The sequence below is a fragment of the Chelonoidis abingdonii genome, chromosome 3, assembly GCF_003597395.2.
Source record: "Chelonoidis abingdonii isolate Lonesome George chromosome 3, CheloAbing_2.0, whole genome shotgun sequence".
Lineage (NCBI taxonomy): Eukaryota > Metazoa > Chordata > Testudines > Testudinidae > Chelonoidis > Chelonoidis abingdonii.
Window position 1 is genome coordinate 202,207,637 of NC_133771.1, and position 27,321 is coordinate 202,234,957.

The 27,321-nt window shown below is 39.1% G+C and overlaps 1 protein-coding gene across 7 annotated transcripts in view; it reads right to left on the reverse strand.

The window, feature by feature from the left end:
• Positions 1-1,565: 1,565 nt before the first annotated feature.
• Positions 1,566-27,321, reverse strand: part of AFTPH (aftiphilin) — a 63,903-nt gene continuing 38,147 nt past the window's right edge. For 2 of the 7 annotated variants that reach the window (XM_032776557.2, XM_032776558.2), the window contains 5 exons: positions 26,418-26,540; positions 20,865-20,925; positions 19,153-19,236; positions 13,369-13,492; positions 1,566-2,688 (listed from right to left, as the gene is read on the reverse strand). In XM_032776557.2, coding sequence (XP_032632448.1) covers positions 2,544-2,688; positions 13,369-13,492; positions 19,153-19,236; positions 20,865-20,925; positions 26,418-26,540 — 537 coding nt within the window. In that variant the 3' untranslated portion in view covers positions 1,566-2,543. Of the gene's footprint in view, positions 2,689-13,368; positions 13,493-19,152; positions 19,237-19,484; positions 19,582-19,839; positions 19,980-20,864; positions 20,926-26,417; positions 26,541-27,321 lie in introns of those variants that run through there. The other 5 variants (XM_032776560.2, XM_075064447.1, XM_032776561.2 and 2 more) reach the window with 4 other exon arrangements.

Below are 27,321 nucleotides of genomic sequence, written 5' to 3' on the forward strand. Positions count from 1 at the left end.
TAAACTTACTTTATTGCAGCAGTGAGGCTAATAATTAAACCTTTAGTGGCCATCAAACTAACTGGAACTTCCACATTACAAGAGGTAGAACTCAGGTGAATTTTTTTGGAACACTTGACAAAATAGGAACATTTAGATCAGCGATTCTCAAACTTTACTGCACCATGACCCCCTGCCTGGAACCCCTGCCATGACTGCCCCCCTGGAACCCCAGCCCCCATTCAACCTGTTTCCCTGCCCTCTGACCACCCTGACCCCTATTCACACCCCCACCCACCACCTCAAACTCCCCTGCCCTCTATCCAACACCCCTTACTCCCTTACCTTGCTGCCTGGAGCATCAGTGGTTGGCAGTGCTACAGCTGTGCTGCCCGGCAGGAGCTGGCCATGCCACGACGCAGCACAGAGCACCGGGTCAGGCCGAGGCTCTGCTGCTGTGCTGCCTGGCCTGGCAAGTGCTTGCAGACCCACTGCCCAGAGCATTGCACTGGCAGCGCAGTGAGCTGACGCTGCAGGGGAGGGGCCAGGAGCTCAGGGGCCGGGCAGGAGGGTCCTGCGGACTGGAAGTGGCCCGCAGACCGTAGTTTGCCCACCTCCGGGGTGGGGGCACATAACCTGAGCCCTGCCACCCAAGGCTGAAGCCCTCAGGTGTCAGCTTAAGCCCCGGGCCCCACAAAGTCTAACACCAGCCCCGGGCAACTCCATTACAACATGGTTGTGATCCACTTTGGAGTCCCGACCCACAGTTTGAGAACCACTGATTTAGATTTAACAAGCTGAATTTTGTGAAGATGTATTCCAGGACATAGCTACTGGCCAATGACATCAGAATGAATTTACGTGGTTATGACCAAAATTTTGGACAGTCAGACAAGGCCCAGGAAGAAGAGGTACATTTGTTGGAGATTTCTCTGAACTGAATATTAACTGATGAACTGGTGATTAATACTGGTACTATAAATAGTTAAGTGAAGAACCGAGATTACATGTTCGATGTGGAAAGTTTACATCCCTGGTGCATCTCTCAATTGAAGGATGTATTAGCTCGCTGAGCCCTATCCAATTCCATTGAAATCAGTGGGGGCTGGAACAGACAACCTCCCTCCTCTCACCCCTCCACCAAAGATATTATTCTTGAAAGAGCTACAACAGGACAATGACATTAAATGTTTACATGTCAGAGAAATTAAGGAAATACGACACTAGCATTTTTAATAATTATTCAGAAGTTGGCTGCTATAGTTGGCTTCCCCTGCCAATATACTGTGAAGAGGTCATGTTGTAATCAGACTCACTAACTTGTTTCATGCCACAGTGCCCTAACAGAGAGCAAGTTTGTGTCAGGAGAGAAAAACTGACTAATCTGGACACAATTAAACCATGTTTCACCTTTCCTCATGTAGGTCCCAAGAAAGTGTGTTGTGGGTCTGGTGCAGCCCCGAAGCCAAAGGGAGGTTTTATTGTATGCTCTCCTAGTACAGCATATCAAATTGTCCCTTAGCATTATAAAAAACGAGTAAGCATATGTGACAAACTCCGCATAAAAAGATATCAGACTATACACATCTTTTAAATTATTTTATTTTGTGTAAGCTAAAAGGAAATTTACACACTTAAATTTCAAAAGACCTTGGGCATGCACATTAACCTTGTTAGAGGTTCTTTGACATAGCTTTATTTTTCCATAGGAATTTCCCCAAACATTTACAACCCATAGTTTTTACTGTATATACAGCCTAAACCATAGCAATCTATGATTATGTCATTTTACACTGTGCAAAATCAAACATAGGAATAGTGGTACAACAGAACAAAAACTGTAACAGGTAAATCTCATTGTAAGACATTCATAGTTTTGGTCCTTCTTTTCCAAATCAAATTGATTAAATGTAGACAGAGCGTTTAGACAGTGATCCAGAACTTAACACAGAAAGGTACTGACAATATACCTTTCAAAAGGCTATATAGTGTTTTAGCCATATTGTTAAAGTTTCAAGAGAGAAAAACACAAAAAAAATTGAGGATGATCAAACAGAAGGAACAGATTGTTTTAAAGAAACAGCTGAAAAAAAACCCACAAAAAAAACCCCAAACCCAAACAAAAACCCATGTGACCTTTTAGCCTTTTTCAGTTAAAATGAAATATTTTAATATATGCAGAAAAGAAATTAAGACACTTGATACAATCTGAAAACACTGAAAGGGGATTTCACAGAGAGTGAAGTTTGGAATTTTTTTTTTAAATTTTTTAAAAGTTTTGTAAGAAGGACACCAGTGTATTTCACAAAGACAGAAATGTATACATCCCAGCCCACAACAAAAAGAATAAATCTTCAAAAAGATTCACCCCCAATTATTTACACTTTTTTCTAATATAAATTTAGATTCCAATATGTAAATAAATATACATTACTATGTATACCTTTCTAGTGCTGCTTACCAACAAATCATCTGAACTTGAAGTTTTTAATTAAAGCAAGATTGCTTTTTATGACCCAGAAGGGGGGGGAAAAAATCAATAGAAAGTGTCCAATTCACATCACTTAGTCTACCTTTTCTTGGCAGCGTGTTGAAGGTGTTAATGTGGCTGGGAACATCAACACCTTGGCATGCATGAAAGTTAAGTCAGGAAGGCTAGAAATCACCTTGGCAGCCTCTTCACTAAGATGTTCTTCCTTTTTAGGCTTCCTGTTAAGAAGAGAAAGAGTGCATTAATCCATTACTTGACATTCCTGGAGAAAGAGCCACTGATTGAGGTAAGACCACTTCTGTAAAGCGATACAAATGATATCCTGCTTAATTGCAACATTACCTTACATGGAAGCTTGGCACAGTGTTTCAAACGTTATTGCAATGAAGGAAATTGGTTTCCTACTCAGACGTTAAATTTTTGCAAGTTCCGATGTACCACCATGGGATTGTTCACTTTATGTGAGGAATAATTGTAACTTTAGCCTTCGGGTAAGCTAGCAGGAGTACTATCATTAACATACAGAGAAATCTTTTAATCCAAAAGAGGAACATCTGAAAGGAGGCCTGGAGGCCTGCTAGATGCAATCCAGCTACATAATTAGTGGCTGCACCCATAATATTTTACCAAGTCCTTTTTCTGTAGGAGGGCAGGTACTATTAAGATGCTTCTACTGTTGAATATAATTTAAGCAATCACCTTTACATTTCATATTATGTTCTCAACTCTTTTCCTGCTGCATTGTTCACAAGAGTTATTAAATGCAAATGAATACAGGCATCATGCCCCATGTCCCTTCACTCCTTTGTCACTGGGCATTTGGCATAACCCTGTGAGAGTTTTCCTTCAAACACCTAATTTACTCTTCAGATAGAACAAGACTTGATTCTAATTGTTACAAAACATCCCTTACAGAGCCATATTTTATCTTATGGAATACTGACCACTGATAGAAGAACTGAATGTTACTATGGAGCACTGTAGGAGATGTCCCCTGTCAAGACACTGGAACTGCTTTCTCAGTGAATATTTAGCACATCTACTACAAGCAAGCTCTACTTCAGGGGTAGCCTACCTGTGGCTCCAGGGCCACATGCGGCTCCTTGTATAGGCACCGACTCTGGGGCTGGAGCTACAGGCACCAACTTTCCAATGTGTCAGGGGGTGCTCACTGTTCAACCCCTGGTTCTGCCACAGGCCCTTCCCGCACTCCACCCCTTCCTGCCCCCTCCCCTGAGCCTGAAGTGCCCTTGCTCCCCCCCCCCCCCTCCCTCTAAAGAGCCTCCTGCACAGCATGAAACAGCTGATCTGGAGGTACAGGGAGGGAGGGGGAGGCACTGATTGGCGGGGCTGTTGGTGGGTGGAAGGCGCTGGGAGCGGGAGTGGGGAACTGATATGGGGCTGCTGATGCATTACTGTGGCTCTTTGGCAATGTACATTGGTAAATTCTGGCTCCTTCTCAGGCTCAGGTTGGCCACCCCTGCTTTACTTTCAAACTTCGAGGACAGAACAGAAAGGCAAAGGCCTGAAATCAGACAGATTAACTAGAAAATATTAGAGATTTCCTTATAAACTCGTTTGTTCTTTCCAAGGCTCAGTTTTAGAGCCCATATCTACAGCATTAATTCTTCCAATGAGATGGGCTAGAATGGGCTCTTTTCAGCACCTGTCAGTACCACTCCTTCAGAAGATCGTGAGAAAGCAAGGGTTTTAGTGTGTTGCCTCTGCAATTTCCCCAGGGCTTCTTAAACAGGAGAGAGGCCCAAGACTCTGGATTCAAACTCAGCCTCAACATACCCAGCCACTGTGTTGACACTGAGCTGTCATTTTGGTTTGCCACCTGAAAGCATCATTTGATTTCAGATTTCTACATGAGGCAGCCTGGATGCTAACCTTGAGCTTCCTTCACTAGAATAGTGAGATTTTCTGTTCTCTGCTGCAGTGGAATTTCATGAGCCACTGACTAGGCAGATTACCAAATTCTGGAGGATAAACAAAGCTGTGCACTAGATTTAGTGAAGGAAGGAGCAGAAAAACCAATATGTGCTTCCTTCCTTTCCTATTTTTCACTCAGGGCTCTACTTGGCCTTGGAAGGCACCTTATCTCTGAGCTGTTGAAATGTGGTCATCAACCAGTGTATTATCAGTATTTGGCAAATACAATAGGCTGCCAGACCACCATCTAGTGATGAATTACCACAGCCCACTCAAGGTGCAAACTCCTGTGCTACAGTGGTGATAGCAGATTGGCAGTTGTATCCGACAAGGGACAGTTTGAAAGAGGAAGTAAGCGGGGAGAGGGTTGATTCAAAGATCACAATTACAGAAACTGCTAGTGATGCTGGTCTGGCATACACAGAGTTCCCAAACTTCTTGCTATTTATCTGCTTCATTCTCTGCTCAACAGGTTCTACTATATAAGAAATGTCATATAGAAATATGATCGGTGATGCATCTACTGGTGGTGCTCAGTCTCTGACAAGTACAAACTATGCTAGGCAAAAAGGACATTGCCACTACCTAGAGCTTTAATGCCTAGTGCCTGCAACCTCGCCCCCAAAATGTCACAGAATATGAAGTGCACACATTTACATGAATGCAACAATCTGCTTTCCTCCCAGTTTGCAAGCATTTACATACTTAGGCTTTGTCTATACTAGCACTTTTGTCGGTCAGGGGTGTGAAAGAACCACCCCTTTGACTGACATAAGTTTCACCCACAGAAGCGCCGGTATGGAAAGTCGTATGTCAACGGGAGACACACTCACACTGACACAGCTACTGCCACTCGTTGAGGGTGGTGTAATTATGCCGTCAGGAAAGCTCTATCCTGCTGGCACAGAGCGGCTATACAGGAGACCTCACAGCAGCACACCTGTGCTGTGCTGCTGTAAGGTCTGTAGTGTAGACACAGCCTTAGTGTGCTCTGCAACTTAGCCTGTCCTCCCAGATAACCAATCCAGCTCTACAACAAAACTGCTTTAACCCAGTCCAGGCTACAGTTCTGGCTACAACCACCACCATCACCATTGTTTGAGCTTCGATGGTGCTAAGTTTTGTATGGCCTTGGTTTGTGAATGCAACGAGCACCGCAGGCAGATAAAACCACTAGACCTGCCCTGCAGGGTTTTATACTCCATGACTTCTAAACTTGAATATCTGAAGTAGTAATAATGCAAACTGTTTTTATCACTTTTAAGACACGTTAAATTGCCTAAGAGTTGTAGGGTTGATGAGCCTAGCTTTGATGGAAGTCGTACAAAAAGCCAAGACAGTTGCATTAATCCTAGCCAGTAACTTTTCTACTGATGCTGAATCTCACAATAATGGTTTGTCAACTTTAATAAATTCCAAAGCCAGAAGGGACCACTGTGATCATATAGTCTGACTTCTTGCATAACACAGGCAACAGAACCTCCCCAAAATAATTCCAAGAGCTTATCTTTTAGAAAAAACATCCAATCTTGATTTAAGATACTGTCAGTGATGGAGAATCCACCCTCAGTTTTGGTAAGTTGCTCCAATGGTTAATTATTCTCATTGTTAAAAATGTATGTTTTATTTTCAGACTTAATTTGTCTAGCTTCAACTTCCAAGCATCATACCTTTCTCTGCTAGACTGACGAGCCCATTATTAAATATTTGCTCCCCATGTAGGTACTTAAAGACTATCAGATCACTCCTTAACCTTCTCTTTGACTTTGAGTCTATCACGTAAGGCATGTTTCCTAATCCTTTAATAAATCTCATGGTTCTTCTCTGAACCCTCACCAATTTATCAACATCCTTCTTGAGCTGTTGACACCAAAACTGGACACTATTTCCAGCAGTGGTCACACCAGTGCCAAATAGTGGTAAAACAACTTACTCAAGATTCCCCTCTTTAAGCAACCATTAGCCCTTTTAGCCACATTGCATTGGAAGCGCATGTTCAGTTTATTATCCACCACTACCCCCAAATCTTTGTCAGAGTCACTGCTTCCCAGGATAGAGTACCCCATTGTGTAAGTACGGCCTACATTCTTTGGTCCTAGATGTATGACATTTACATTTAGTCATTAGAATGCATACTGTTTGCTTGAGTCCAGCTTACCAGATCACCCTGTATCAGTGATCCAGCCTCCTTTATTTATCACTCTCCCAATTTTTAGGTCATCTGCAAACTTTAATCAATGATGATTTTATGTTTTCTTCCAGGTCATTAATAAAAATGTTAAATAGCATAGAGCAAAGAACCAATCCCTTCAGGGATCCCACTAGAAACACCACCCACTTGATAATGATTCCCCATTTACAATCACATTTTGGGACCTAGCAATTAGCCAGACTTTAATCCATTTAATCTAGTGCCATATTAATTTTATATCTTTCTTTTTTAATCACGATGTCATGTAGTACCAAAGCAAAGGCCAAAAGTCTAAGTATATTACATCAATACTATTACCTTTATCAACCAAACTTGTAATCTCATCAAAAAAGGTATCTAGTTAGACTTGATCTATTTTTCCTAAACCCATGTTGATTGGTATAATTATATTATCCTCCTTTAATTCTTCATCAGCCAGTCCATTATCTTGTCCAGTATTGACATCAGAATGACAGGTCTATAGTTACCCAGGTTATCCTGTTTACACTTTTTAAATATTGCCACAAAATTAGCTTTCTTCTAGTTTTTTGGAGCGTCCTCAGTGTTCCAAGACTTACTGAAAACCAACATTAATGGTACAGTGAACTCCTCTGCCAGCTGTTTGAAAATTCTTAGATGCAAGTTACTCAGATCCACTGATTTAAAACACATCTAACTTTAGTAGAAGTTGTTTTATATCACCTGAGATACCAGTGGAATGAAGAGAGTGTTCCCATTTAATGTGACATCTATTTTTCCCCAAAATATTTAACACTTCTGCCATTTCTGCATTCTTATTGATACGTCTACCATTTCCATTTTCTAACGAATCAATACCATTGTTTGAATTCTTTTTGTTTCTAATATACGTCCTATAAATTCCTTCTTCTTGTCCTTAACTCTGTTGGCCATAGATTTCTCCTTGTGTCCCTTTGCTTCCCTCAATTTTCTACAATTCCTAGCTTCTGATTTATATTCCTTACAAGAAAGGGAAAACTGATAGTATGTGTTAATTTTAATTTTTTATAGGTGCCTTCATTTCCCCTCTAAATGAGAGGTTTTGTTTTTTTTTTAAACTAAGATAGCCTTCTTCCTCAGTTGGAAGGAAGATGCTTTTGAGACATCTAGTAAAAGTGTTCCTAAACAATTCCGAATGATCAGTCACATTTTCCTGATTAAATTCTTTCTCCAACTGATTTAGTTTATAATTGTTTTCAGCTTTGTGACAGGTTTAAGAGTGGTAGCTGTGTTAGTCTGTATCAGCAAAAACAATGAGGAGTCCTTGTGGCACCTAGAGACTAACATTTATTTGGGCACAAGCTTTCATGGGCTAAAATCCATTTCATCAGATGCACGGAGTGAAAAATACAGAAATACAGTAAATAGACACACCCCACATGAAAAGAGGGGAGTTGCCTTACCAAGTGGGGAGGGGGGGGGGGGGCAGTGCTAACGAGGCCAATTCAATTAAGGTGGAAGTGGCCTATTCTCAACAGTTGACAAGAAGGGGTGTAAAAGTAATTTTCCCTCTGCTGGTACTCACACCTTCTTATCAATTGTTGGAAATGCCCAATGTCCACCTTGATTGCATTGGCCTCGTTAGCACTACAAAAGTAATTTTCCCTCTCTTGATATTCACCTCTTCTTGCTTACTGTATTTTTTACTCCATGCATCTGATGAAGTGGGTTTTAGCTCACAAAACTTATGCCCAAATAAATGTGTTAGCCTAAAGTGCCACAAGGACTCCTTGTTTTTTCAGCGTTGTGCAACTGTCCCTTTTAAAGCACCATATATATATATATATCTCTAACTATATCTCACCTCTCTCTCTCTCATTGGTCTGGACTTTATTCTGGTCATTAAATGGTAGTGTTCCTGGGAATAGGAGAAGTGTTTCTGTACCTGCATTCTTCAGCTCTCCTTATGGGAAAAATGCACACCTTTCAGCTTGAATCATAAGATTGACATAAGTGAATGGATCTTTGGTGGTGGTTGCACTTCTCAAGATTTCTGACCATCTCTGAAACCTGACATGGCTGAAGGCAGGCTGACTTCTGGATAGAATTTCTTAAGATGCCATCTGCAGAATGTCTATGCTGCATTATGTTTCTCTCACAACAATCTCTTCCAAGGCACCTCCTAAGGAACAAACAACCTTCCACAAGCAGATAAGCTAGGCCACTATCCCTTCATTGTTAAAAATGCGAGGGCCAACAAGAAATTCGTCTGCTAATAACTGCTAGGGAGGAACGCAACTGGGGAGTGGTTTAACTACCCCCATTGCCTCCGAAGAAATATGGACCTACCAGTACATATTCCAGCCTACAACCTGACCTCTCTGCTTGTATGTTTCATCCTCTTTTCCCAACCTTTAGTATTTATTGACTTTGATATTGTCCATGACACTGACTGTCTTGTGTGTTTAGAATAAGCATTGTGGATACTATCATAATACCAGCACCAACTGCAACAATGGGCTGATATATGGCACACCCTAATTTTAAAAAGCTAGTTTGCAGCATTCAGCAGTGACCATCAGTAAATATTTTAAGCCTGAATGAGATTTTCAGCCATTTCTTGGCAAGATGTCCACCCTCCATTTTCTTTCATCAAGTCAGTAGATAAAACTTTTGACTCTGACAACTCTATGGTGTTCTGCATGATTGCAGAGAGTCTCAGCAGTATGCTTTACAGGATCATAAACAAGCTAAAATGGAGAATCTATCTTCAAGTTTAATATGCCAATACGTAAGAAACTATTTTGTCAATCCCACTCCACCCCCCTTTTGAGGAAGTAACTGTATAATTGTGAGCAACCAGGCTGTGGATGAAAATAGTGTTACTTCACACAAATGAGGGTGCCTTGTGACTTGAGGAAGTCACTTGACATTTCTACAACAGGTTCCTAAACCTTCCGTTTACCCATCTCACTTGCTCCCCCACAGATCTTGGGTTCAAAACAAATTTCAGAAGAAATAAAGGATATTCAGAATGTCTCTTTTTCAGAGGGGATGGGATTAATTAAAAAAAAAAAAACACTAGCAGCTGATCACTGCTAATTATTAAATTCAGATTTAATAGTTGAATTTTGGTTGCAAAATAACATTAAGACTGGAAACTTCAGATCCCAGCTGCTCCAAACCAGCCCTCACCCATCCACCCAGGATTAACTGCACTCTAAGGTCCCTTTCTTTTCCCCCACAAGCTCTAAGATGCCTTTCTCCCTCGGCCCCCCCTGAAGGTTACTCTCATAGCCACCAGCTCCAGGAGCCACGAAACAGGATAAAGGGAAGGCCTGCCAACCCACACCTTACTCTCACCACATACACTAATCTGGAGCATCAAACTCCAGCAGTCCTAAATTACTCGCAACATACACCTCTACCTCGATATAACGTGACCCAATATAACACGAATTCGGATATAAAGCAGTGCTCGGGGGGGGGGGGAAGGGGAGAGGAAACTGCACACACTGGTGGATCAAAGTAAGTTCAATATAATGTGTTTTCACCTATAACTCAGCAAGATTTTTTGGCTCCCGAGGACAGCATTATATTGAGGTAGAGGTGTATGTTGATTGGATCAGCATGTGCAGCTTCTGTGGCAGGCCATAAAAGCCCCCAAACATCAGACCAGAAATTATAGCCTCTTGTGTCACCAAAATCAATACTTGGATTTGATACTAACTTCCATTTCCATCACAACTCCTTACCTGTAGCTGGCCTACCTCATTCCCCTCTGCCAATGCCTCTTCATATACCTCTACTTTTCCTCGTCTTTATCCTCATCCTCTTCATATACATCTTACCATGTCCTTGTCTTGACCTTCTTGCCTCCAAAATTACTTCCACCACCTTTGTTTCCTTGCTTTTACCACATCATCAATCCCCTTCCCTTCAAAAACTTGAAACAATCTAAAAAATAATGCTAAAGCAATGTGGGTATTATTAAAAACTACTGCATGGCCATTTTTTGGCACTCTGATGTCCCTTGTTAGTCTCTATCTATGCTTAAACACCAGGAGGCTACTACTTGGGGTAACCTGTTTGCTTGCAAAGTTCTTACCATACTTTGGATGCTGAACCAAAAAGCCCACAATCAAATGTAACAATGTAGTATCCCGACAGACATTGTTTGAATAAGACTTTCTACTACTTTGTAAAAACTGAACTGACATTTTGAAAAGCCTGCCAGGTAAACAAGTGTAAATCTATAGAGAGACTTACTAGAGTAAACAGAGACATTTCCAAGCACTACATGCACCTTGGAGTTTACAAGCTTTTCTGTGAGTTTTCAGCTGCTTTTATTAAAATATCTGGAAAACCACTCTACAGCTATTAGGAAGTGAGCATTGTTCTCTTACATGGGAAGACTAAAATTTTACTTTCCTATTCAGTGCTTTCAGATCACTTTGAGGTAAACTTTCAAAAAAGTTACTGTATTTTCAAGAAGATGCTAGATTTTCAGCCCTGCTATATACAGTACTGTCAAACAGTGAAGCTGAAATCAGATAAACCAAAACAACTCTGAGGTTTAGGGCTCCCCCTAATGGTTTGCAGTTGAAATTTCATCACTAAATTGGTAGTAGGCAACCTGCGGAACGTCAGGATAATCCACTGACAGGCTGTGAAACAATTTGTTTACAGTTGCACGGCCGCCTGCAGCTCCCAGTGGCCACGGTTCGCCATTCCTGGCTAATGGAAGCTGTGGAAATTGGTGGCCAGCACATCCTTGTGGCCTGCGCTGCTTCCCGCAGCTCCCAATGACTCGGAATGGTGAACTGCAGCTGCTGGGAGCTGCAGGCGGCCGTGCAAATGTAAACAAACTGCCGCAGGTTGCTCACCACTGCTGTAAGTTCTTTTTAAAACATCGGCTTCTGGCATTTTCACACTGTGGAGAAACAGTAAATATATATTCCAGATTCAGAAAAAACTCTGTAGAGAGTGCTTTCAACATCTAATGTTTGGTGTTTAATACTTTGATTATTGTGTTTAGACTAGGGTTTTTTAAACTGTAATACCATTCATATCACAGCATAATTCTACAATAAATGTCATTAAGTGGAGACATAGAATAAAAGGGGGTTTGCAAAAAATATAAATTAGAAAAAGTTATTCAGAACACTGCTTAGTTAGTATGTGTCTGTGGTCATTTATGCTTCCTCCCCAAGTAACAGACCACTACCACCCAGCTCTGAAGGCAGTGCGGAGCCCAGCTCTGAAGGCAGCGCGGAGCCCAGCTCTGAAGGCAGCACACACCAGCAGCAGTAAGTAGTAAGGTGGCCATCACTTTTCACAGCAGACTTAGCACCCCATTGCCACCCTTACTTCTGCACTGCTGCTGCCAGCCTGGGGCTGACCGCTGGAGCCCAGGCTGCGACTCTTGATGAGGGATTGGGGTGGGAGGGGAGGAGAGGCCGAGCCTGGGCTGCCTCCCAGTGAGGGATTGGGAAGAGGGGGGAGTCCAAGCCTCCTCCCAGTGAGGGGATTGGGGCAGTGAGGAGATCCCGGGCTGGGGTGACGGGGCATACGTTGTCCCCTTTATCCCTGCCCTTGAATGTGCATGGCCCTTCTGCACAAGCCCCAGCCATGCAGGGCTGACAGCCAGAGCTCTTTAAAAAGAAAAAGAAAAAAAAGAAAAAAAGAAAAAAAGCACACAGCTCACGTGTTCCTTGACCATTCTTGCGCCTCCCTTGGGAGGGCCACCCCATGGTTTGAGAACCTCTGGTTTAACAGATATTTTATAAATACATAACCATACATGCCTACTCATAGACTTTAAGGTCAAAAGGACCATCATGATCATCTAGTCTGACCTCCTGCACAATGCAGGCCACGGAATCTCACCCACCCACTCCTGTAACAAACCCCTGACCTACTTTTGAGTTACTGAAGTCTCAGCAACTGGAAGATTTTAAAGGGCCACTCTGAAAGAAAATATTGTTTCAAGTGATTCTAGCAAATTCATGAATTTACACATTTGAATTTTAGATAGCAATGGGATCTCTCTGGACAGAGCTAAGATACACAATCATTGAATAAGCCATGAAAATGTGAACTAGTTCTTATGAATAAGGAGTGCTTGTTCTGCTCTGATGTGATACACAAGTCTTCAGGGATACATATGTAACCAAAAGGTTCTGATTTGGGTTGTACATAAAGAAAAAGCAGTGTACATGAAGTATATGCTTATTCCTAAATACACTGCTTTTGGCAGTTGCTGTGGAGTGATCCACAGATAAAGCTGGTTTTTAAATGTGCAGTTTGTCCCCTTGCACCCACTTGTACTTGCGTACAACTCTCCATATTGTGCTTACTCTACTTAATCCACAACAAAAAGAGCTTCTCCCACAATGACCTGTTAGAGCTGACTCCTCTCAATCAACGTGAAACCTAACTGGTAAGCACTATAGTTAAGTTTGTCAGGACTCACTTTATCCTCTCATTTTTTAGCAGCCAACGATTTTCTTGAGAGATTCTCCTTTTCTGGTCCAGTCATGCTTGGTATCTTTACAAATAATTAAATTCTGATAGAGAAAATTAAAATGCACACACTAGCTCATTTTAATTGTCTCCTGATTTCACTAAATCATCACAGATTTCCCCCTATTTTGATGATGATTTTGTGACGTGGATTGGTTTTCATTAATGCATTTACTAACATAAAATGTGTTTCATTCAAGGACTTGGAATCTAAAGGCACGGCCTTTCATTTCTCAGCCACTGACCAATCCTTATTTTTTAAAATTCTTAACTGGTCACCATGATTTACCTTGTAGATGTGCTTGCCTTCTCTACTGTGGACATGAGCCTTGCGAATGCATCGGTCACTTTGCTCCTTGTATTGGAGGTTTCCAGTTTTGAAGTTGTCAACTCATACAACTCTGGATCCACACCTTACAATACAAAATATTAATCAGTGATGGTTGGATGCAAATACATCATAATTAGCAACAGATCAAGATTCTAAAGGCTTCATTTCTGTAAACATCTGAGTGATTTAAAATTTCAACAAAATACTGTAAGAGAACATGAGAGAACTTGTCAATGTTTCCAAACCTCTCCTCACCCCCTTTCAGTGGCTTACAAGTGCACTAGAAAAATGTAGAAAAGTGGACTTACATTTGGCATAAAAGGTCTCAGCCTATGGGCAACCAACATTAAGAGTCTGGTTTGCTCATTAGAGTGCATCTTGCACAGTTAAATATTACACTTACAAAAATGTTAACATTTATTCCTTTTAACAACAAGTTTTTAATTAAAAAATAATTTAACAAGTGATTGATTGGAACAAGTCAACTTAGCTGCCATTTAGAAGTAGAAAAAATACAAAATCAAGTTTTAAAAATGTTTCATAGTGACAATAAATCAAATAAGATTATGTAGTGTATTGCACAAACTCATTATTAAAACACATGATATCATATAAGTAATAAGAGCTTGGCTTAAAATTGATGAAAGTGAGGAAGATCAATCATTCTTAACTCCACTTCACTGGATCTACAGTACATATTGTAAAGTAGCATAGATTTATAATTATACCTAAATCCTGACCCATTCTATTTTCTCTTCTCTCACACGTTCAGAGCATACCAATTATTGAAGTAAGTGGATTCTTCAGTCTTAATTTTCCAGCTTTTACCATCTTAAGCCATACCTGTTTTCACATTGTACTTTGAATTAATTTTATATTCTAACAGCAGGCCATTAAATCCCAAAAAATAAAAATACCCACAAGCCTTCTATGAAATGAAGTAACAAAACAAAAAAACCACCACCCAGCATAGATTTGGGCAAAACTCAGCTGATTGCCTCTTAAGTGGTGGTGTACAACAGTCATCAAAAGTAGTAGCTACAGGACTTTTACACATGACCTTTATTCTTTCTAAAAAACATTGGCAATCAAGACTTATTAAAATACTTCAAGAGAGGGAAATGTAAAGTACGTTTTTCTGCTCATACAATAACTTTAGTCTGAAGACTACTGCGAGTACAGCTGGATGATTTTAATACATCTCTTGTACAATTGCTGAAGTCTACATATACTTTGCCCAGAACTATGAATGCTTATTTTTTTTAAATGTAGTACAGTGTGCATTTAGGGTAAAAATAATCACAGAATTTAAAATGTGAAGTGCTATTAATTTTATATCCATCTCTGTTTTAACATATGGTCAGGTTTAGACACAGGAAAAGGTATTTCAAACTACAATGAAAATTCATGTCAAAGAACTAAAGACCGAGCTATACAGTGTACTGTGTAGCTAAACAATTAGGGCTGTCAAGCAATTAAAAAACGTAATTGCACGATTAATTGTGCTGTTAAACAACAGAATACCATTTATTTTAAATTTTTGGATGTTTACTACATTTTCAAATATATTAATTTCAATTACAACAGAATACAAGGTGTACAGCGCTCACTTTATATTTATTTTTTATTACAAATATTTGCACTTTAAAAACCAAAAAAACTGTATTATACACATTATACAAGTACCTGTAGTGCAATTTCTATCATGAAAGCTGAACTTACAAATTTAGAATTATGTACCAAAAATCGGCATCCAAAAATAAAACAACATAAAACTTTAGGGCCTACAAATCCACTCAGTCCTGCTCCTTGGTCAGCCAATCACTCAGACAAACAAGGTTGATTACATTTGCAGGAGATAATGCTGCCAGCTTCTTGTTTACAATGTCACCTGAAAGTGAGAACAGGTGTTCGCATGGCACTGATATTGCAAGATATTTATGTGCCAGATGCGCTAAAGATTCATATGTCCCTTCATGCTTCAACCACCATTCCAGAGGACATGCTTCCATGCTGATGATGGGTTCTGCTTGATAACGATCCAAAGCAGTGCAGACTGATGCATGTTCATTTTCATCATTTAAGTCAGATGCCACCAGAAGGTTGATTTTCTTTTTTGGTGGTTTGGGTTCTGTAGTTTCCGGATCAGAGTGTTGCTCTTTTAAGACTTCTAAGAGTATGCTCCACCTCATTTCTCCAGTATTTTGGATGGCACTTCAGATTTTTAAACCTTGGGTGAGTGCTGTAGCTATTTTCAGAAATCTCACATCGGTACCTTCTTTGCATTTTATCAAATCTGCTGTGAAAATGTTCTTAAAATGAGCACGTGCTAGGTCATCATCTGAGACTGCTATAACATGAAATATACGCAGAATGCAAGTAAAACAGAGGAGGAGACAATTCCCCCCCCAAGGATTTTTTTAACAAGCACTATTTTTTTAAACGAGCATCATCAGCATGGAAGCATGTCCTCTGGAACGGTGGCTGAAGGGGCATACGAATGTTTAGCATATCTGGCATGTAAATACCATGCAACACTTGCATGGCACTTTTGCAGCCAACACCTGTTCTCACTTTCAGGTGATACTGTAAATAAGAAACAGGCAGCAGTATCTCCCGCCAAGGTAAACAAACTTGTTTGTCTTAGTGGTTGGCAGAAGAAGTAGAACTCAGTGGACTTGTAGGCTCTAAAGTGCCTTTTTAAGTGCAGTTATGTAGCCAAAAAACCCCCCTGCATTTGTAAGTTACCCTTTCACAATAAAGAGATTGCACTCCAGTACGTGTATGAGGTGAATTGAAAAATACTATTTCTTTTATCATTTTTACAGTGCATATATTGTAATAAATACATGTGCACTGTACCCTTTCTATTCTGTGTTGTAATTGAAATTAATATTGAAAATGTAGAAAAACATCCAAAAAATAGGTAATAAATTTCAATTGGTATTCTATTGTTATAAGTGCGATTAATCACGATTAATGTTTTTGAGTTAATTGCGTGAGTTAACTGCAATAATTGAAAACCCTATAAACAATCTAAAAATATTAACCGTTATAAATTGATTGCAATGTTAGGTATTAGCTAACGTCTGGGCATTTTTTAGAAATGCTCTACACAAATTTCAAAACTTCACTAGTTAAAAACCCGCTATGCCTGTTACGCCTCCAATTTCATTTTGTAACTAATAGTCATAACCTTGGTGCAAGTGGATGAGATTAACAGCCCTCAATTGCATCTTGCATAAGCTCCTCACTGCGGGTCATTAATGCCCAGGAAATGGCCGGCATATCAATCACTGGTATAAACTAAACAGTCTTGAGATGTGCTTAATAAATTAAACTGATGACAAAGTAATTGAAACTGATAATCCCTTGGTTAAGCGAAAAGGGGGGGGGGAGTATTTGCCTTTGATACTTGTTCATTAGAAAGAAAACTAGGCAGTATGTACTTGTTTTTCCAAGTTCTCATAAAGTGAGGTCTTAGTAGATTTACATACATGGGAAAATGTGCCAAGTTTGAGACCAGTATACCATTTTAAACAGTATCAGATGTTTACAGAACTCAGAAATGATCAAAAAACACCCAGCTCCATTAAATGTCCACTTCTAGTAGGGGGAGTGACTTGCAAAAGCTTTTGAGATCCCATTAAGGTGCAAATAATAAAGCTACTTTTTTAAAAAAAAAAAAGTGATCAGAATGAGCCCTTTGATATGCAGCTCTGTGACAAATATAACTTGTTAGCTGCAACCTTCAATATCATTTATCAACTAAAAACCTTACATATTATTGCATTCACTTGCATCAGAATACAGTTTTTGAAGTTACTAACCAATTTATTGTGCTACTTGGTAGCTCCTACTGAATTATGTTTGCATAGTGCAATGAAGAAAAGTGCTGTATATATAGCATAACAGATACATCAATTAGAGATGGTAGCCCCCTTAATTTATTGTTAACATTAATTTTATAGATAAAGTTATTTTGGATCCAGATATGACAAGAAAGAGGAGTCTAGGCAATATTTAACCACCAAAAGGTGCTGAAGTAATCGTCTACTGCTGACGTCAATTTTGTTTAACAAATAATTGGCTACTTGTCTCAAAAATAAATCAAAGTGGATTTTTTAAAATAAAAACTTGCATTTTCTATATTCCTTTTAAATGATCAGAGAATGATTGTGGGCAGCACTACAAAACCTTAATGAGATTTGAGAAACGTTGCCCAACCAAATTCTACATAAAGCCCCTAAACAAAGTTAAAACACAAAACACACACAGAGCTGTTAGCTAGGAAACAAATGACTTTCCCAGAAACAAGTCAGGAAAATACCGCAGGCAATGGCGATACGGCATACCAGGGAAGGTGGTAATACCTGTAGTTGGGTGATACATTTGTAAACAAAAAAACAACCAAAACCCAAAAAGCAATAAAATGCCACCAAAGCATCACTTCAAGTGTCCACAACAGCTGGATAATGAGAATGTATATTATCATTCATCTTATAAAATATCTACTGATGATATTCACCAGTAGAGTACTGGTGAACTCTACTGAAAGAGAAGTTAATTGATGGATTTAAATTTAGCTATTATAAAAAACTCTCTGAAGGTATTATGCAAATGTCATAGCATGCTCTAAATTTCTCTATTTTGGCTCCCAGCACCTCTATTGCAAACCCATTATCACATTATTCCAACACCTCTGCACAACGCTTACATTATTTGGCTCCTGAAGAGGGGGTTGGAGTGAATTTGAGTGCAAGAGTAAAATTAAAAACCAAATAATTCAGAACTGAGGTGAAAATACTGAGGTGCTGTAAAGTAAAATACAGCAATGGTCATAAAATGAAAAAATAAATGCATTTTGCAGGAATTTAAGTGTAACTTTCAAGCATAAAAACTTAAAATCCTAGACACAAGTTTTCACAAGCTCACAAAAATATCTGAAGCATGTCAAAACCACATGAAAAAAAATGTAAACCTGATTCAAAATATGAATTCAATTGTCTTCCCATTTTATTCAAAGTAGAAAGTGACAGGTACTTTTGTCCCTTATCAAGGGAATGAACCATACAGCATGGCTGAAACTGCTTTCCTCTTACAGTCAATGGTCTAATATTTGTTGAGCTTTCAGTGTCCTAGAAACATGGAACTGCTTGTTTTCAACTACGAATATATTATTTAAAAACACTTATCTTTTATCATGGCATTAGTATTAACTGTTAAAGAACAAAATTACAATTTTTAGATAGCCACATGTGTTATCTATGCCCAATCTCTCAGTACTTAAATATATAGTTCACATATTTATCAAGTTACTATATATACACATACCTATATTAATTTCAATAATCAACGATATTGTAATAGTCTTTGTTCGAAAAGAGGGAAGGCTTCTCACCTTTAGACTATATTTATATTTTGTTCTAATTGCTTTACATTAATTATTTTGAAAAGTAAGCTTTCCCACTCTGTTTCAAATGCGAAATTTTCAAAGTTTCACATATCTGATGTTTAAGAAATTAAGAGCCTTTCGCTGCTTAAATGTGCATCAGTACAGAGCTGACATACTTAGCACTTAATACAAATGTCAGAAAATAGCACAAATTAAAAAATGTACTAGAAAGACATTTTAGAGAAATACAATATAGAAGATCCTTGTTTATAGGAAAGTCAAGAGATGTGTTCATGCTTTTAGTAAATTATTTAAGACGGTATTTGTGGTTATAACACTCTGCTGACCTGGCATTGTGGTCGTGCTGCTAGAGCTACTGTCATCCACGGGCCCAAAGAAATCAAGGTTCAGAAGAGTGGAACCTCCACTAGCTTGAAATTCAGTGACCATGTTGGTAGGCAGCCATATAGAAGGTAAGCCAAGGGAGGGGTTTATGTGTAAAAAGGGGTAAGACACACACTTGAACATGCAAGTTATAATTAGTACTCATTACACAATTTAAAAATTGACATGAAAACAAGGCTTACAATATTAGTTTGTAATTTCTAAAGAGGTTAACAACTTAATTCAATGTACATTTTCTCATGTACAACGCAGCAAATAATTCAACACTAGTAACTTTATAAGTAGAAAGAAAGATTTATTTCAGTCTAAAAATGGAGTAGAATCAGCAAGAGAGATCTGCCCAATTAAAGGGAAACAATTCTTAGGCCAATCTGTAGGAGAAGTAGAATGGATTTAAATGTCAAAGAAAACAAACCATTCTTCTACCATGAAGATGTAACTAACCCTCCAATTAAAGCACAGAATTGAAAACTGGACAAGTTATATTAGCTAGTTTTAGGTTATGAACTGTCAATATCAGCTTAAAACAATGTAAATACATCATAATGAATGCAACGATTACATCCAGCTTCTCAGTGGTAAGTTATACTGTTCCCCTTTAACACTTAAACAGAAATCAAACAGGATACATTTTGAAGAAGTTGCTTGTTAAAAGAAAGCAGGATGATTTGACTGAAGTAATAAGACACCGGACAACAGCAAAAGGGCCCATCCAGGCTTTCCTTCATCACCACGGTACTGATATCTAAGCTGTTATTTTGCACAGATCCTGGTAACAACACTACTAGATAGCACTGATGTAGTTACAGATGTAATTTATTTTAGCTAATTTTTTAGCAATTCGTGTATTATGAAATAATTGTTGCTAGCAGAAACCGCATGTTCTTTACAGGTTTCTAACCTGCTACCCAACAAGTTTATTAAACTTGTTACTTTTCCTTCTCCTCCAGCTTACATTTAAGACACACAGTTAGTGTGAAAACTCACTTCCCCATTAAAAAAAAAAAGTATAAAATACTTGTGAATTTTTAACTATGTAGACAACTATGTTTGTTAATGTATGTAGCTACCTCTAATAATTGAAAATATTTAGATTCTGAGTTTAAGAAAAAGTGTTTACTCATTAAATTATACATTTTCCATTTTAATATATAAAATACTTGTAATCTGAAAACTTCCAGGTCAAGAAATGTCTCTTTTGCAAACAGTTTTTGGTTAAACAATTGTGCTTTGAAGTAGCCACTACATACTTAATTTTGCCATTCATAAGGAAATCTAAACAGATAATTGTGCACTGGGAAAAATACATGTTTAAGAGTAAAACATGTCAATCCAAAATCCTAAACTATTCAGAACTTCATTATAATCTGAAAATATATAATGAGGTGTTAATATTGCCACTGTGTGCTCAACATAAATGCAGGAAAATAAAATTGTACCTAGTTCTTAGTGTTTTAACATTACAGATTGTTTTATTTGTGGCAGATCTAACCAGAAAGAAAGCCTGAATTTCCAAAGTTAAGAGTAAGAAATAATATATAATTAAAAAAAAATAAAATAAAATAAAAAAAATATCAGCAGAGAGATGTTTGTCTGAACTTTGTAGCTTTCTTAACTCTAGCTCTGGTGCTAGAGGCTCTACGGAGAGACGTACCATCTAAAGGGTTAGTAAGGCCACTGCTACTCCAGTCAAACTGGACAGGTGGTAGAGATTCCTAGAGTTGAAAAGTCAGAAATCAGATTTCAGTTCAGGTTATAACAATGTAAAATGTATTACACAATTATTTTTGCACCTAAATATTAAGGGGACAATTGAACATAAGACAAATATTTTAACCTTCAGATGTTGTGAGCTATAAATTTTCTTAGTACACATTAAAAAAACCTGAAGTCTACCTCAAAGTCTGGTTCAATTATAAATCAAACAGATGAGATATCCTCCCTAGCCCCAATGGGTTTTTGTTAATTTAATTAAATTATGGCAACAAAAACAAAAAGCATTAATACAGCATTAAAAAATTTAAGAAATTGCTACTCAAATTGGACAAAGTACAGTTTTTGTGCATGAAAGGTTGTGACACACAGTTTAGCTTAGGTGGCTCTTTATTTAAAATAAGAAGAGTATGTTTTCCATTTCTGTATGCTTTGGCACAATTATATCCAAAAATGAAAGTTACTCACCATAAAGGAACTCATGTTTCCTTTCTAGAGAGAGGCTCCCCCCAGCACACCTGGGGAGTACACTACACTCTGAAAAGAAAAGACTGCCTACAACCTGTGATTTATTATCCTGACCAATAAAGGTTAAGTCCCAAACTTTCTGTCTGATGACAAAGAGATGCTGTGCCAGAATTTACATACACACACACACAAAATCCAGGGGCAAGACTCAAAATGGAAACTGGGTCTCCTCCTGGGAGAGTATCCTTAGCTTTCCATTTCCTTTTGTTCAATCCTTCTGCACACCTAAGTTAGTTAAGCAAGATGCAGAGATCACATAGTATGAACAAGTAAGGGGGGAGGGGTAGAAGGAAGAATATATTTAGCTTCCTGATAACTAGTGGCAACCTGTAGTGTAACTTGTACATGTATTTGTATTCTGAGGACATCCACAGAAGCAGCATTACAAATAGGTGGTATAGGTAGGCCTTGCTTGTTACATTTCTGCTCCGCAGTGAAATTAGCTTTTAGAAACAATGGGAAGGATCTGCCTTAACTATGTAAGTTTGGTAGGTTGTATTTTGTTTGTTTTATTATACTTGAAGCAGCAGGAACTGTTGTAACTTTTGGTAATCAATATGGAATGTCTTACTGGAGTTAAACTTTACTATCAGGTTCTTGGAGGTTAAGACACATTCTATTTCAGTAAGAAGGGGGCTCTTGTTTTAATCAACTATTGCCTCCTTCTCTAAAAGTTCGAACAAATTAATGTTGAAAGGTTGTGCAATTTCACAAAGTAGAGGGTCAGAGCTTGAGTCAGCTCCATACAATAAAACGTATATTTTAAGGAGCCTCTAGCTTCTTGAAAAATATTACTGGAAACCAAAAAATAAGAGGTGAATGGAAGTTCTGTATTTACTTATGGTAAAAGCTTTACCTGGAGAAATCTTCTCTGCAAAGGCATTAGGAAATGTTCCCAGTACTGATGAGTATGCTTTAAAGCAGTCTCTCACAACCTGGTGTCTAAAGATTTAACCACATCTAATTTTTATTCACTCAGTGAAAATACTAGCATTTGAAAATACTCAAATTAGTGGCAAAGAAAAATAATGGTGCCAATGCAGAACCTGCAGCTGGTACAGTTATGACAGCCATGCCCAGTATGTTAGGAGTAAGGCTACGATTTAATCGTGAGTATTTCTGGTAAAAGTCATGGACAGGTAATGGGCCAAAAACCAAAAAACAAAAATCACAGCCCCATGACCCGTCCAGGACTTTTACTAAAAATACTCATGACTGAATCTCATTTTTCCATTGAGAGAAATGAGCTCAAATCCAGGTTTTAATCACAAGTGAAAACATAGATTAATGGTTTCCTACCAGTCCCCATTTAGCCACACAATCACCCTGAAAATAGTTTTGCAGTCTCTGTTAAAGTGTTTAGATTCAGGACCAGTGTTCCCTCTAATTTTTCCCATCCATGTGCGGAATGAATTTTGTTATATGCACCAATATGGAGGTGATATGTAACACATCACCTCCATACTGGTGCACATAACAAAATGCATATGGCAGATGTGGGGCCAAAGGGTTTGGGGTCTGGGAGGGGCCCCAGGCTGGGCAGAGGGTTGGAGTGTGAGGGGGTGAGGGCTCCGGTTTGGGGTGCAAGCTCTGGGGCCAGGCCGGAGATGAGGAGTTTGGGGTGCAAGCTGCCCTTGGGCTACGGTGGGGAAAGAGATCTCCCCCCAGCTCTCTCTCCTTGCAGCAGCACCTGGGCTGGGGGGAAGAGGTGCCTCTCGCCGCCGTGGCAGCTCCAAGGCTGGGGCCACAGGATAGGCGCCTCTCCCATAGCCGCAGCAGGTCCATGCTGGGGCTGGGTTGGGGCCAGGAAAGGAGGTCTCCCCTGGCCACGGCAGGTTCAGGTCAGGGCTGGGGGAGAGGCATGTTTCCCCTCTCCCAGCCGCCGCCCTGAGCACCTGTGCGGCGCTTAATAGATAGCTGTGCAGGCATGCAGCTTACAGGGAACTTAGTTCAGGATTTAGGAGCACTGGCAGAGCTATATGGGTAAGATTATACTAGTGTCTACCTGGACTGAGCCTCTTTCACTTTCATGAAGACTGAATTTACTCTGAAATGTTAGCAAAATTGAGAAAAAGTATTAGATGGACCCTAGGTGCAAAAATTGCTCCAGTACAGACTGTCCTGCTTTTGGGGACAAGGAAGTTATTCTGCTGGTTCAGACAGCTTCTGAGCAGCAAGCTGCCAAAAATGTATATAACCTGTAGATAAATGTTGGCAACATCTGCAAAGTGTTATGAAAGATGAATAGTCTTTGAGATAGTTGCTAAAATCAAAGGAAAAGGGGCTGGAGACAAAAGATTCAGATGCAGTTAAACAGAAATAATTTCTTGATGCTCTTGGCTTTGGCCCTTGGATGACTCTAGCAACACTGATAATTCAAAACACTGTACAGGTATCCCAGACGATGAAAAACAACAGGAATGTGTATCAGATGTGGGAGTTTAAACTCTGCCAGCCTTACAAGCAGAAAATCCTTTGGACGCCCTGATGTTTTACAACCATTTTCCAAACAGTATGTTTTAACTCTAATGAGAAGTGCCGAACAAAAAGTATAAGAAATCTGATTATAGGAGTAGGCTTTTTTTAGCCTTAGATTAGGACTGTAGGCTGGGGTTTAAAGAAACAATTGAGTCAGTGCAATTGTCAGAGAATTATCCTTAGGTGTGCTAAGGAAGTGAGGAAGAGGCAATCGAAAAATCTAGTTTTATTGTGCAATATTTAGCTTCCTGGTTTAACATATGAATTGTTTTTCAATTACCTTCTAGAGCACTATAAATATAGTTTATTGCTGTTTCACTGTGTGGGAGCTTTTTTAATTCAAAAGAGACTGTTTAAGATTTAAACATTTGTCTCCAACAAATAACCCACTTAAGAGATTAAGTCTGAACAAAAAGATTTTTTGCGGTCTTAAAGCTGCAAAACAAGCTTGCAATGCAAATATACTGGCAACTTTTAAATGTTGCCACAAATATAGCACAGTAAACAAGACTTTTGGAAAACTGGAAGAAAAAAGACTTACTGTACAACTGTATACAATTCATACATTAGATCATAAATAAATATATTCACTGGAAAAAATTTACTATACAAAAGTTTGTTTCTTCAAATACTACCTTCCTTTCTAGACTACTACTTCAGACCTACTTTATTGTACTTAATAAATTAAATTCCATAAAGTGCCCTGCCATCGCTTACTCAAAGACATTTCTTACCTGTAATTCTTGTTCTTACATCCCATTCTTGGATCATTCACATGTATGTTACTGAAGAGGGTTCCACAGCTGTCTTTGGCCAGTGGCCAATAGCAGGGCAGCGTGCATCTGTCATCACCAACAGTTCTAGTGACCTTTCATGTAATTAACAGGACCTTTAAAGAGCTCATCTCATTGAGTTTAATCAAAGAAGAATGCCAGCTAATAGCTAAAGGCATAAAATATATTCTGTCATTACATTTTACCGCCAACACAGTGGCGAAGAGGTGTATGCATGGATCTGCAGTGATAAATACCTTCAGAAAAGAATACCTGGTAATTCTCTCTAAAGGTCTGGGTCACAGCAGGTCTCTACTCTTGAAAAAAATCAAACTTCTCCAGGTATCTCAATAAGCAACTAAGAAAGCACAAAGTTATCCTGAATGCTGAGATGAGGATAGCAACTTCAGACTCCATCAAAGAAGTCAACTGATGTCCAAAATACAAAGTAGAAGATACTCGAAAAGGAGAGGAATGTAGATAGATCCCTAGAGAACTTTTTTTTTTTTAAAAGAGGAGTCAAGGGAAGGAGAAGAGAGTGGGGAACTGAGGTGCTGAGTCTCACCATAGGGCTTGGAAACAAAACTAGATGGGGCCTGAATTGATCACTGAAACAAGAGTCAAATCTGATCACTTTGAGACTATTGACACTGATGGTGCTGAATACAAAAAGACAGAGATAACTAGATACAAGCATAAACACAGATGCACTTGGAGCACCCAGGGTACTGACTGTTCTGAATGGAGTCAACAGCGAAAAAACACTTTCACCACCAGCAGGACACAGCAGCTCTGTCATGCCCAAGTCAGCATGGTAGAACAAGTTACTAATGGAGATCAATAAGTCCTGAAGTGCTTGATCCAATGGCTTGACTAAGCACCAGAACAACTGGAACTAGAGTCATAGATGTTTTTTCAATCAGAAGGTCATGGGCCTGATGCATAATCAAAGGAGCAGAGTGGTTTAATTGACTTGATCAGAACTCTGAGGGATGTCTGTATTGAACCTCATTCTCTGAATCTGTGCTGAGCGTAACTGAGGTGACATGCTCATGATTTAGATGCCTCAGTATGTCCCACTGACTCTGATGCCCCAGAATGTTCCACTGACAGATGTTGGAGACAGTCACACGTGCCAGTAATGGACATTTTATGACTACACCCAGGGTATTTCTCTAACTGGCCAGGCTGCTTCCTATGTATTCTGCAAGATAAAATAAAGAGAAAGGAAAAACAGTGCAACAAGCACAAGTTTAAAACTACACTTTAGAAAATGTAAGACATTTGTCAGACAGGTAAAAGTGGCTCCATACAGAAAATATGAAAACAAAAAGAAAAGGGTACTAAGGACAGGGAAGGTACAAGAAACCCAGAGAGAACTTTGAATGAAAAACATCAGTCAGAAGAGGGCCAGCTGCTATAGCACACTTCACAGTCACAGCAGGAGCTCATTCACTGACAGTTGTTAGAAAGCAGCTAACCATTAGAGGCATTAGAGGTCATCAGGGCTCTTAGCGGATGCAGGTCTCCCTGTTAGTGGCTGGCAGCCAGAGACAGCTTCGGGACTCCTTCCAGACACACAAGGGGTGGATCCAAGGTGGGATTTACTGTGATGCAGAGAAAACTCTTCTATATGTTCAGATTCCTTTGGCACCAGAACCCTGAACTGTATTATTATAAAGCTAGATCAGGCACCCTGCTTTCCAGTTTTTTACCTGGAACTGATCAGATGTACATGTGCTCATCTCTGGTGATACAGGGGTAGTCTGTCCTATGGAAGCTATTTTTTCTGCAGCAGATATTGGTTTCAGAGGTTCCTTGGTAGGCTCTAGCATACCCTAAAAAAAATAAGAGTCACATGTACATATACGCCAAGAACTACACAGACATTGAAAGACAGAAAATATGGTACTAAATAGTAATATTCTGAAGTAGGTGGGTCCCAAATGTTATTTCTGGGAATATTTTCATATTCAATGTTTTAAGACCTCATCCAGCTCTATTTAGTGATTCATAGGGACCATTTTACAGTAAACAATGGAGACCCAAACCCTTTAACTGAGTCTTATTATGATCAGTAACATTACACAAATTAGAAGATACTGTTCCATAATCAATGACATTTTCCCTCCCTGGTGTAAGTGGACTGTCATAAGGATCAAGTGCCACAGGAGAAAGTAATATAGTAGTATTTACTCCATTTTATCACACAAAATAAATTGGTTATTTACAAGAATTGAGTCATTTTGTAGCATGATTTTGTCTCCAATACCTTATTTTCTGTGTGATTTGCTATTACTACTGCCCAGGATGTAAATCCAGTTTAAAATCTCAGAGAGGTCAGTGAGACAGGGCTTTTCATTCTGAATCAAATACTCAAGGCCTAGGATAACGATCTGAGTGGGCTTTGAACTCTTAAGCTCTTTTGCACGTAAGTGAGAAAAATTGGTGTAGTCACAGGCATAATTTGCATTCAGACATACAAAAGACTTCTGTTCACACAGAAGCATGTCCAAACCATGTATTTATTCCACATATCGTTGTAATTGTGTAAGTTAGCCACCAAAATTAGCTTGTCCAATGGTCAAGTGGTTCCACCACATGAGGAAATTAATGTTC